Raw genomic sequence first — 12,117 nt, 5'->3', positions numbered from 1 at the left:
GGCCTCTTTATTAAGTCTAAAAACTTGATTGCTCTGCCTCTTATGTGATTTTTGTGTTTTTTACAATAGCTTATTTAACTAGTTTAGTTAAAATACCTTCAGAATTTTTGTTCTATTCTGTTAACTAAACCACATTTATATAAGATTCTTGAGTTTTTTACACTTGTATTTGTAAAAATTGAATCTAGAGTGCCTTAAGTAAACAAGGTAATTCAATAACCATGTCCACTTATTAGCATTCATATACATTTTTTAAAAATACCTTGTGTTAGGATTAACCACAATTATCTGTGGTTACATATTGCTACCTTTTTCATATTTGTGGTAGTTGTACTTCTCTGGTTGCTTGCTTTTTTGGTTTTTTTGGTACCTTAATTATAACATAATGTGATGTTGCCATGAGCATTAAAAGCATTATTGGTATCTGAATCTATGTATAGAAACCTCAGAGGAAAGCCCTGAAAACCAGAGGAATGCTGACTCTGCAGGAGATCAAAAACATTCATGTAAGTACAAGCCATTAGCATCAAGGCTTCGTTTTGACCCTCACTTCCTTAAGTACCCATGTATATGATAGAAGACTATAGCAAGAACTGTGTTCTAAGTTTCTGACTTGATGCATGCAAAACTATTTTTCCTGATGCTGTTAAGCTTCCAGATAAGTGGTGGGAGTGCTGTGTAATTGCATTAGTTTCCAAATAACCCAATTCCATAATAGAGTTTTGGAAGTGGGAGCATGGGGCTATCACATCATAGCAATAATCACATTTTCAGAATAATGATGGATGTATTTCCATTAATTCTTGGTAGCTATATAGATACATACTGTTCATTTCTGCTGTCCTCTGCATGTGAGAGGCAAAAATAAACTCATTGAAGATCGTTCTTTCTGTGGACACTCTATTAGAGTGCCCTTGCAGCTACTACTGTTAAGCTGTCCTTTGCTGGTCTTTCTGCTGGTACAGCCTGTTTTTAGACAAACCAGGAGTATTTACAAGTTACTCTGTGGCTTCCTGTTGGAATAGAAGGTGATTAAACACTAAAACCTCCTGTATGAAATGTGGAGTTTGTCAGGGAAGCATCTGGTCATGTCACAGGACTGGAAAAAGATCCTTATAATCATAAGCACTTAGTGCCTCAATCTTAGATGTTTGCTCTTTAGTATATATCTGGAATAGAACCATATATCTCTGGTCAATAAAAAGCAGGAAAGAAAATTGATTTAAGGATCTGATATGGGAAACTAATAGTACTTGTATTTACATGGCAAGCTATTCAGCATTTTTGAGCCTATACTCTTCTTGCGTTTTAATGAACGTTTATTTTGATTATCTGTCCTCACAACAAATATATGGATAGTTGCTGGAGAGTCCATTTGGGAAATGGCACAGGGTGCAAAGCTGTTAAAGGGACAGCCTAATGACTACGTGCAACTTATTTCAAAATATATCAATTTTAAATTGAATTAAACAAATGTTTGATAAAAGCTTCACGTTACCGAGGTCTGTATATGTTTCAAAATTAGTTTGAAATGCAGTGAAGTCTGTGCAAAAGGCTGCCTTAGGAAACCTGTCATAAGAGACCATCCAAAAGCAACCCCAAAACTACCTTTATTATAAGGTCACCTCCATGAAGCAGCCTGTTTCTTAGTTCTTTAAGTAGTTAAGACATATTTTAATGTATTTTTAAAGCATTCTCTGTTCTGCAAATAAGGACAATTACAATACATTATACTACCGTGACTTAGTGACTCCACTCCTCACCCCGCTTTTGTTGCTTAAGGAATTAGTGCTCATGCCACCATTCTCTTAAATGGAATGAGGACTGATGTACAGAGTGCACAGAGTATTTATAGTTGCTTGTGCAATGAGTATTCCCTCATTTCCTAGGCAATCGTGGAGATACAGTCTGAGATGTTCAGATATTATGGGGACAGGAGTGATGTAAGCACCTTGGCTGTTAGATCTAGATTCTCAATTAATAAAGGATTAGAGGGTAATGTAATTGATGCAAATCAACATGGGTTTATGGAAAATAGGTTCTGTCTAACTTGATCTCTTGTTTGAGATTACAAGTTTGATTGAGAGAGATCATGGTGTTGCCATAATATACTGAGACTTCTGTAAGGCTTTGACAGACATGACATTTCGATTAAAAACCTAGAATGACCTAGAACTAACATGGCATATATTAAATGGATTAAAAGCTGGCTAACTGTCAGGTCTCAATGTAATTGTAAATGGGGAAAAGTGATCCAGCAGATATGGTTCCAGGGAGGTGCCGCAGGGATCAGTTCTTGGCTCTATTTTATTAGTGATGTGGAAGAAAACATGGGCATCACTGATAAAGTTTGCAGATGATACAGATTTGGGGGAGTGGTAAATAATGAAGAGGACAGGTAACTGATACGGAGCGATCTGGATTGCTTGGTAAACTGGGCACAAGCAAACAATATGCATTTTAATATGGCTAAATGTAAATATATACATCAAGGAACAAAGAATGTAGGCCATACTTACACAATGGGGGACTCTACACTGGGAAACAGTAACTCGGAAAAAGATGTAGGGGTCATAGTGGATAATCAGCTGAACATGTGTTCCCAATGTGATGTGGCCAAAAGAGCTGATGTGATGCTGGGATATATAAATAGGGGAATCTCAAGTGGGAGTAAAGAGGTTATTTTACCTCCTGTATTTGGCACTGGTACAACTGTGTTTGGTGTTTGCAGTTTTGGTGTCCGCAATACAGAAGGTTATAGATAATTTTGGAGAGGGTTCAAAGAAGAGCCACAAGAATGATTCAAGGATTAAAAAATATGTTTTATAGTGATAGACGCAAAGAGCTCAATCTATTTAGCTTAACAAAGAGACGGTTATGGGTGACATAGATTGTACTGAAAAGTATCTACATGGGGAACAAATTTAATAGGGTCTTGAATCTAGCAGAGAAACATATACATTGATCCAATGGCTGGAAGATTTACCAAGGCTCATGATGGATTCTCCATCACTGACAATTTTAAAATCGATTGGATGTTTTTCTAAAATATGTGCACTAGGAATAATTTTGGGGAAGTTTTGTGGCCTGTTATACACAAGGTCAGACTAGACGATCACAGTGGTCCCTTCTGGCCTTGGAAACTATTAATCTATTCTAGATTGAGATGAACAGGGCCAGTCTGTGTCTCTTGAGTGGTTTGTCTGGAGACACAAGAAGATAGCCCTGTATCAGTTAACATTAACGGCTTGTTCAGACTAGGATAAAAGGCATATTTTTAAATTATATTAGCTAAAATAGGGCAGGGCTAACTTGCCCTTTCCAAACTAGTGTTGCATTGTTTAGGCTAACAAGTTTTAAGAGTATACCATTTATCCTAGTCTAGACATGCCCTTAGGGTCCTCTTTTACAACCAAGAGGACAATAAATGTTTTGGGTTTTTTTCTCAATTTTCCTAGTAGAAAATTAAATTACAAGGTAACAGCTAACGATACTGCAATCATGTTAGTATTTAAGCCTGTTTTGCAAGTGTCTACCTCATTTAAACAAAAGGTCAAGCACTTTTGTACTGGGTTGGTAAGTTTCTGAAAAGAGGCACCCCCCTTCTGTTTAACTGCATAGATTTACATACCCATGTTTTAGACTGCCTACATGTCTAATGGTACAGTATTTGCCTTTGAATGCAGATGAAACGCCACTTGGATCCACTTCCAGCTGGTTACTTTTACAATGGAACTCAGTTTGTGAATTTCTTTGGGGACAAGATGGATTACCATCCATGTATCCTTTAATATGTATTTAAATGCATGAGTATTTTTGTAGAAAGTATGCTGCAGATTTAGACAAAGCTGACATATGGAATATTGAGGCAGAGCATTATCCTTAAGAGCCAACTGACTAGCTGGTGATCATGCATAGTGAAAGATTTTGATGTTTTAAATCCGCATATGACCATTTGCCGTATCAGGTTTTAACATTAATAGATCACTCCTACAGTCACAGTGTAAGAAGCTGAATTGAACAAACCATAGGTCATTAGATCATATAGAAAATCAAGTACAGTATAATCCTGATTTTTTCAAAAACCCTGTTATCTGAATCCCTTCTGTCTCCATGCTCTGCATTAGGATAATGTGGAGGTTCAGATGATAGAGCAGAGACCCCCGGCCCTGGTGGAGGCCACCCTGTTGCTGAATGGCCTTTGCAGCAGCTCAGGCAGCCTTGTGCAGCCCTCCTGTCATGGGACTGAGTGAGTGGAGCCATGACAGCAGAGCTGCAAGGGCCCCTGCACTGCTGCAGGGCTGGTGACACCTGATCCCTGCATGTGCAAGGTCCTGGTGGGGCAGATCGAAGCAATGGCCAGAAGTCTCCACTTTGCCCCATCAGGGCCGCAGCCTTCCTCTCCTCCCCACCCCACCCTCCACCCCTTGCGCTTGCAACAAACAGGGTAGTCCTGGTATCATGGGAGCTACTGAGGGCTCCCTGCACTGCCACTCCTGCCCTCTCAATTATCCAAACTCCTGATTATCCAAACAAAATCTGTGTCCTCTGCGATTTTCAGATAATCGGAAGCATACTATACCCAAAAAAAAAAAAAATCTCAATTTAAACCAAATAATCCCTTAACTACCTTTCAATATAATGTGTCACAAAAAGAATGTATACTTGGAGAACCCCCCCAAAAAAGACAGCAAGATCTCTGGCTACAAAAACATCTCATTCTTGTTCCTTGGACGTTGAAGTTTAATTAATGTAAAAAACCTTCTAGCCTGATTGATGTGGAAAAACCTCACATGCATAGGAACTAATCACTGTATCTTCCGAGTGCGCACACAAATAAAATCAGAAGCATGTGCGTGATTACCCTCCAGTATTACTTGTGAATTAAAATATGGCTGCACTTGCTTCATTATTTAAAAACCCTTGCTTGGGTTCTGCACCCTTTACTTGATATCAGCAACCAGCTATGGCGAGCATACACTGAACTCTGAAATTAGCTATCTTTGTTTTCTTAGATCAGCAGAATTGGTTCCTTGTCAGGACAAAATAAAATATACCAAGATCCAAGGGGCTTTTTTAGTTTTTCCTGAATCACACTGATTACTTTTTTACCTGAATTGGAGTATTGGATTTTCTCTCAATATTTGGCAATAACTCCAGAGTCATGTTAACAGACCCCCACTGTACAATTCCTCATGTGTTTATCACATTTTCTAATATTTTTGTCCTAAGATTCTCTCTAAACTATTATTTATTATTATTTATTTGTATTATTGTAGTGCCTAGGAACATTTGCATTAGGTGCTGAACAAAGAGACCATCAGTCACAAACAACTTACCTCAAGTCTCCTTTTATGTTCTCAATTTCGTTTTTTATTTCTTGATCTTCAGTAACTGATTGATTGTAATTTACTTGGAAAGCTGCAGGTGGATACTTCAGTTCTTCTTTGAGCAAGAGGACCCACTTGTCCTTCCACAACTTCTGTGGCACTTAATTTTAATTCTTAAATCATCAGACCTCTCTTCCCTTCTTGGATAAATTCCCTAACCATGGTCATTTTGGTAGAAAAGTTAAGGGAAAACAAAGCAGCACATATGCTAAACCTTGTTCATGAATATTAATCTTGATATTTCTGCTGGTGGGATTTTGACTTTTTTTCTTATTGAAACCCACTTAATCAAATTCATGTACACCTCTACCTCGATATAATGCTGTCCTCTGGAGCCAGAAAATTTACCGTGTTATAGGTGAAACCGCGTTATATCGAACTTGCTTTACTGTGTTATATCCAAATTCGTGTTATATCGGGTTGCGTTATATGGGGGTAGAGGTGTAATTCTGGTGTGCAAGACCAAATAATGGATGAGACTATCCCAAATAATGTACCACAGCATCAACCACCCTTTCACAGCCATTAAAACAGTCTAATAACAGGAATAATACCCTCTTTCTCATTTACTATCCCCTCCTAAATGCAATCCAGTACAAATGGAACATACTTCCAGGGTCTAGATACTGTGTGACGGGTCTACATTTTTTTTTTTTTTTTTGAGTAAATTTAAAAGCCAGATTGAAAAAGCAGCTGGTGATAGGAATCCTGATTTTTTTTTTTTTTTTTTTTTTTTTTTTTTTTTTTACAGAACTTTACCCAGGGACATCAGATTGAAGCTTGGGATGATTTTAGAGAGGCAACAGTTGGGGCAGAGACTGGATATCCTGGAGATATCCTTACTGTCACTTACCTGACCTGCTGGTGTTTCACACAGCCCTGATTATTTTTTCCTATTGAGATTAAGAAAGTTACCTATGTAACTCTTAGTCTCTTTGAGGAAGCGTACTGATAGTCCATTCTGACTCCGGGATATGCTAATACATTGTATTATTGCCCACAGAGGAAAATTCATCCTGTTAATATGCAGAGCTAACTAGTTCAATTGCTTACTTAGTCCAACCTGTTCTGATTCTAGTGCACATTTTTATTTGGATGAATACTTTTCCTTAGTATTTCGACATCAGTAATGGACCAATTCATGAACGACTACTTGGAAGAAGCTAACAGAGAAATCGAAAAGTACAACAGAGAGCTAGAAGAACAAGAATATCATGACCTCTTTGAGCAGAAGACATAAGCATGCATGTTTGTGGTATTAAATGCACATAAACATTGTGGATTTCTAAACTGTCATCTGACTATCAGTAACCGAAAAATGCTGACAGCCTTGCTGGTTAACAAGAAAATGAAAAGTAAAATGTTAGTTTTTAGCAGTTTTAAAATGAAACTTCATTCCTGTAAAGCTGGCATTTTAATCTGGTAACTACTTAGTTGTTTGTACAGTCTGGTTCACATCCACTTCATCTTAATTCCAGATCATAAAAAGCATCACCTGGAATTTCTCTGATTAGCAGTGGAAATATTACATGTTCAAAACAAAACTATGTCCTAATAGCCCTGTGTATGAGCAGTGAAATTGGTTTGTGGTACAGATAATCAAAAACCTGGAGCTCATTTCTTTCAATGTCCTATCAAACTTCCTGTACAGAATGTACACAGGTGTCCATAAATGAAAAAGTGGCCAACACTTGTTACACCCTGAAGTATTTCAGTATGAGAGTTTGAGTGTGTTCCTAAAGCGAGAAATGGGGGAACACTTGAAAAGCTCTGATCACTTGATCTTGCTGCTGCTCTCAATGGCTCATTTTCTCCTGTGATACTATCTTTATCATGCAGAATGCATTACAGGCAGAGTGGTGTAACCTATGACCTGACGTTGCTGGAGAGTAAAAGGGTTATCTTGTACATTTTCCTGTAGCCCCAACATCTGAGCAAATCATCTGGGGATGAGCAAGGTATCTTTTGGCTGAAGAGATGAGTTATTCGTCTACTCAATATGTTTTCAAAGGTAAAAAAGAACAGTAGAGAAATACAGAATAGTACTTGAAGTACTTTATCTGTCAAGCTTTTAGGAGAATCTATGTGCCATAGCCTTCCACATAATTGAAACACTGGGTTTGATTTTTTTTTTGTTCCGATTTGTTTTTTCAAGCTGATATTATAGTGAGAATGATGGCACCTTGTCCTCTAAATTAAACAAGAACTATTTTGAATATGACTACATAGAACGCTGACCAAGACTCTGAGGTGGCTAACCTGCAGGCTCCTGACCGACAGTATTGTAGGGCTTGTTACCTTGAAAAACAGATTACTGTAGCTCACTGTGTATTTGGAAATTAGTTTTGTGGAAACCAACCATGGCTGAACATTTTAACTTGCATACTCCTTTCCCTCAGGAACAGATAAGGAACAGCTTTTAGTGCATCTGTGACCTTTCTGTTGATCAGATGTATTTGATGCAATAAGAATTTATTGAAGGAATAATTCCGTATAGTATGGTTATAATAATGAAGCATAACTGGTGTTCATAAGCTCTTCTGTTAAGAAAGGAAAACTAGATTGAACTCCTACAGTCAAGTGCGAGTCTACATAGAAATTTGATGCCTTAGTTAGGAAAGAAGTTCTTTAAATGTGGAATCTTAAATGGCTGAAATTTCAATTAGACCACAAAAATTGGAACACTTCAGATAAAATTTTAGTATACGTCACTACTAGCCTGTGCTGTGATCATTCGGGTATACGGATTCCATAAGAGAGTACAGATTTTGAATTCCAGGTGGTGCAGATTAGGATTTAAATGTTTGTAAGGCGGCTGCTTCGTTTTTTCATGCTAGATGTTAAAAGCTTTCAGAATTTAGGCATTACCTTGCACACCACAGGACTTGAATAGGATAGAAGTGTTTTCCTTATAAAGCACAGTGAAAGCCAACAGTTTAGTTCCAAGTTTTGTATGCTTTCTGGGGCAACCCATATTGCAGGTATAGAGCATCATAATAAGGCTCGAGAATTATCTATGCATGGCTACACTTTAGTCTTTTAATATACTTAGTGCCTGGTAGGTAAACGTAGCTAACAGTTGATTTCTGGGGTGTTGTCAGTGTTTAGAAACTAAGTAAAATTGGCTATGGAAACTGCGTATTAAGACAGGGTTGTGAAAATATAAAATTCTGTAGGTAATATTGCAAAAGGGGCATTTAGACAATAGAATAATTCTTTGCCAATATAACTTAGCGTAAACACTGTGTGCTCCTTTTTAGCATAAATTGTCTAATCTGCAAAAGCCATATATCTAGAATAGCTGTATGACTATGTAACGTCAGACATAAAATACCAGGAGCTGAGACAAATGGCACTCTGTTGACACTTGGTCTCAACTTGGAAATCAGTAACGGAGTAGGTTTTAAGTGCAATTGATAGATGAAGATACTGTAGCTTATACTCTGCTGAACTCTCTTTAAGAATTCTAATTTGTGCAGGTCTTGAAAATAAATATTGATGGGCTGCTTCATCTAGGTTTAGTATAATAAGCTAATTAAAACCGAGATGCCCTGTGACCAAAACAGGAAATACTAAACTTATTAAATTGGGTTTATTGCTGCACAAATCAAGCTGTTTTTAAAGCCTGAATCAGAAGAGTTCACCACAACAAAGGCATAGTATAGATATTATATGCTGTACTGCATGCTGAGTGGTAACAATAACTGTGTAATATGATGAAGACCTTTCACCATACTGGTACTATTTCAATTAATATATTTTGGTATTGAAATAATTTGATTACCTCAGCTTTTAATGTTTAACTGTGATTTTTAAAAAAATTACCGAAATAGTGAAACTGTGACAATGATATCCTTTAAACATAGCAGTGCCTTGCATATGGCGCCATTGATGCACTAAGCGGATTATGGGAGTGGACGTCATGGGTTGTATTGCTTGCACCCTTTTTTTAAAGGAGAAACGGTTTTGGTGAAAGGACTTAAAATTAACCTAGTGAAGAATATTAGCACATATGGTTAAATCGTTTTTTAAAAAAACTCTTTGAGGACTAAAATGTATAAATACTTGATGCTGCTGATGTTTTATAGCAGTTGCTGATTAATTTTACTTCCAACAGTCAGCAGCCCCCCCCCTTTTTTTAAGGGGGGAAATCGTAATTTTTGTATTCCTGTCAGAGATGTATATACCATGCTGAACCCTAACTGCAGGGGAATCTGGTTTTTATTTTTTGAACTTGAGATAAGAATTGGGTTAATCCTAAATATCTAGTTTTTGAAATTTTTAGCTACTGTAAAACAAAAAAAGCACCATCTCTCGATAAGCTGCAAATGTTCAAATAAGTAAAAAGTGCCATTATACTATCTTTTTACTGTATAATGAAAATGGATAAGAGTAACTTTGTGTCCAGGCATTTCTGGTATTATGCTGAAGTGCTAAGAGTCCTCAAAGGGTTTATATGCTTTGCTGACCTTAACGTTAGCAGCTTGTGTTTTTTTCTCACAGAGAATGAGTGTTGGTCAGAAGTTGCTGAAGTTATAGGGGGGTGAAAAATGTGACAAACTTAGCAAGGGAACACTTGCAACTTGAACTGAGCTGTGACCTAGGATTATTTCTTTGTAAAGCTGTGGAATTTGGTATTCCAGTTTTTACACATTTGTATTATTATTTAGCAAAAATGATTGCAGGGAGGATTTAAGTTGCAATTAAAAGTTCCCTAATAAGTTTTATATTGAGATTTTTCTGAATTTGCACAGATATAAGCTCTGGAATACCTTGTTTGGTATTCTTAAAAGGGAAAATTGTAACTAGTATAGTAAATCGTAAACTGTGAGTTGTTAGAACAACGTTGTTAATCTAATTTTAGATTGTTAAAAATGTACCTCAAAAGGCTAGTGAGAAATTGCTTCATTTTTACACAATTGTCAAATACTAATATAACAAATCTCACTTTACAATGTGCCAAATTCACTTTTATACTAGTTTTCAATGCTTTAATATTTGCAACTTGTTAAGTTAAAACTTGTATTTACAAACACTACTGTAACTTCAGTTAAACTGAATTGTGTGATTGAAGCTTTTTTGCTTATTGTATTTATTACACAACTTGATTCCATAAATATATAAAATTACCTTTCCATTTATTTTTGTATTGTTTTACATGTTTATACCTGCAGTTTGTGTGATTTTTTTTTTACAACTGTAATTCCGATGTCATGCTAAGAACCAATAAAGTATATCCATTTGTTGTCTTTCATTTGATTCTTTGACAAATTGAACAAGTTCATGGTTATTTAAGCTGTATTTTTTGAGGCTCTCAGCAGTCACTTTTTAAACTGAGGCTACATGTAATTATGCATTAGACAGTTAACTAAAACAGGAAACAAAATGCCACACGATCACTTGTAACTAAGCTCCCGTGTACACTTAAAATCTTCATAATGAGTGATCTCTGTCAAGCAAAACAATAATCTAAAGCTGCTGGTTTAATTTCAGACCATATAGTAAGCCTCTTAACTAGTTGGGTAAAGCTCATGCAAGTGATTGTTTTTATTGTGCCTACTCAAGGCTTGCTTTTAACCAGTTGCACACTTGTAAAAATAATTATGGCCGTTTATTCTTTGAAAGCAAGAAATTTATTGCAAGTCTCAACAGCAAAATTGATTTTACTGTTTTTTGAAGCAAATTCACTTAACGTTCATCTCAGAATGTTAATAGCGGACTTAGTTGTAGTGAAAGTGTTTACATGTTTATGCACACACTGGATAAGGGCTAAATCCCGTTCCTTTTATTCCTGTAAGTAAGAGGAAGGACCACTTTTTGAGCAACAGATTTTATGTAAAAGAAGGCTTGTCAGAACGTGTTTTTGATAATTTTGATGGATGATGTCGGTGATTGTTTATTCTTTAGTATTTTTTTCTATTTGTATCTATTTAAATTTTCACAGTTGCAGGAAACTGGGGAGGGCTCACACAATTATTTTATGACCGTAAATACTGGGATTCAATAACTCCAACTCTTCAAACACAAATTGTCAACATCACATGTCAAAATATACAAAGTAAGTATCCTTAAATCAAACTCTGATGATGTCTCAAGCAGCATTTTTCTTTCTTTTGCCTTTCTTTGATTATCAATGGAAATATTTTTTCATCTGTGTGTAATGAAATCGACATTTATCGACATCTACTGATTAAAAATCTAATCCTTCCAAGCCTATGTGTAAAAAATTGAATTTGACATTTCCTTTAAGTTCAAAACTGTTCTATATATTCAGCAATATCTTTATTCCATATGCTCAGTATCTTTTCCAGCAACTTTATTTCATATTTGATATAAATCATTAACTTTATGCAGTATTTTTTTAATTGCGTTAATTTGATGCTTATGATTCATCATGCTTTAGGAATTATTTTGGGGAAGTTCTGGTCTGTTATGCAGAAGGTTTGACTAATGATTGTAGTGGTCCCTTCTAGCCTGGGAATCTACGAGGTATTGATAGCACTAGCTATAGGGTGTGCTTTTGAACAGTTAGCTGTGCTTCCCATCTGGACCTGTAGTATGCTCATCCTGATATGGGCTCCTCAGATGACCAACAGAGCTAAAGAAAAAGCCGTTTTCATTGTTAACCTGAGAGAGACAGACTACATTTTGCATCCAGTCCTCCAGAACTGAAAAACCACTCTGCTTCTCCCTCTTAAGAGAAAGAAAAGCTGCCCTCCCTTCCTCC

General features: G+C 36.4%; 1 protein-coding gene across 1 annotated transcript in view; it reads left to right on the top strand.

The window, feature by feature from the left end:
* The window catches only part of DNAAF9 (dynein axonemal assembly factor 9), a 131,069-nt gene extending 124,439 nt beyond the window's left edge, over positions 1–6,630 (top strand). Inside the window, exons 35-37 of the mRNA XM_065405753.1 lie at positions 441–506; positions 3,687–3,780; positions 6,518–6,630. Of these exons, the coding sequence (XP_065261825.1) occupies positions 441–506; positions 3,687–3,780; positions 6,518–6,630 (273 nt within the window). The remainder of the gene's footprint in view (positions 1–440; positions 507–3,686; positions 3,781–6,517) is intronic.
* Positions 6,631–12,117: the final 5,487 nt, after the last annotated feature.

Source organism: Emys orbicularis, chromosome 5 (genome assembly GCF_028017835.1).
Source record: "Emys orbicularis isolate rEmyOrb1 chromosome 5, rEmyOrb1.hap1, whole genome shotgun sequence".
Taxonomy (NCBI): Eukaryota; Metazoa; Chordata; order Testudines; family Emydidae; genus Emys; species Emys orbicularis.
The sequence above is the reverse complement of the archived record's forward strand: the minus strand, read 5'-3'. Positions and strand labels throughout refer to the sequence as shown.